The sequence below is a fragment of the Myotis brandtii genome, unplaced genomic scaffold, assembly GCF_000412655.1.
Source record: "Myotis brandtii unplaced genomic scaffold, ASM41265v1 scaffold743, whole genome shotgun sequence".
Classification (NCBI taxonomy): Eukaryota; Metazoa; Chordata; class Mammalia; order Chiroptera; family Vespertilionidae; genus Myotis; species Myotis brandtii.
Genome location: NW_005370960.1, coordinates 1,419,447 through 1,419,818, shown reverse-complemented (window position 1 = coordinate 1,419,818; position 372 = coordinate 1,419,447). Strand labels below are relative to the sequence as shown.

At 69.6% G+C, this 372-nt stretch overlaps 1 protein-coding gene across 1 annotated transcript in view; it reads left to right on the top strand.

The window, feature by feature from the left end:
- Positions 1–372, top strand: part of IGFBP1 (insulin-like growth factor binding protein 1) — a 9,475-nt gene that overhangs the window by 8,299 nt on the left and 804 nt on the right. Inside the window, exon 3 of the mRNA XM_014530529.1 lies at positions 151–279. Coding sequence (XP_014386015.1) covers positions 151–279 — 129 coding nt within the window. The remainder of the gene's footprint in view (positions 1–150; positions 280–372) is intronic.

Here is a 372-nt window from a genome sequence, read left to right as displayed (position 1 = left end):
TGTGTGGGGGGGTTCGGGGTGGGAGGGCAGGGCCCCAACCTTTCTCTTAACCACCCAAGACAGCCGTGCGACCCCCTGGGGACAGGCGCGTCCATCCCGCCCCCTGTCCTGCCCCCGGGCGGGGAGTCACCTCTCCTTCTCCTGTCGCAGGACCCCTGCCAGCGAGAACTCTACGACGTGCTGGCCAAGCTGGCCCAGGAGCGGACGAGGGTGGGCGACGGCCTCTACAAGTTCTACCTGCCCAACTGCCACAAGAACGGGCTGTACCACTCCAAGCAGGTGCGCGCCCCTGGGAGGCGGGTCCCCATCCCCCGGAGCCAGCTTTCCCTGCCGCTGCGCCCCGCCCCAAACATGCCCCCCAGGCCCCGATCC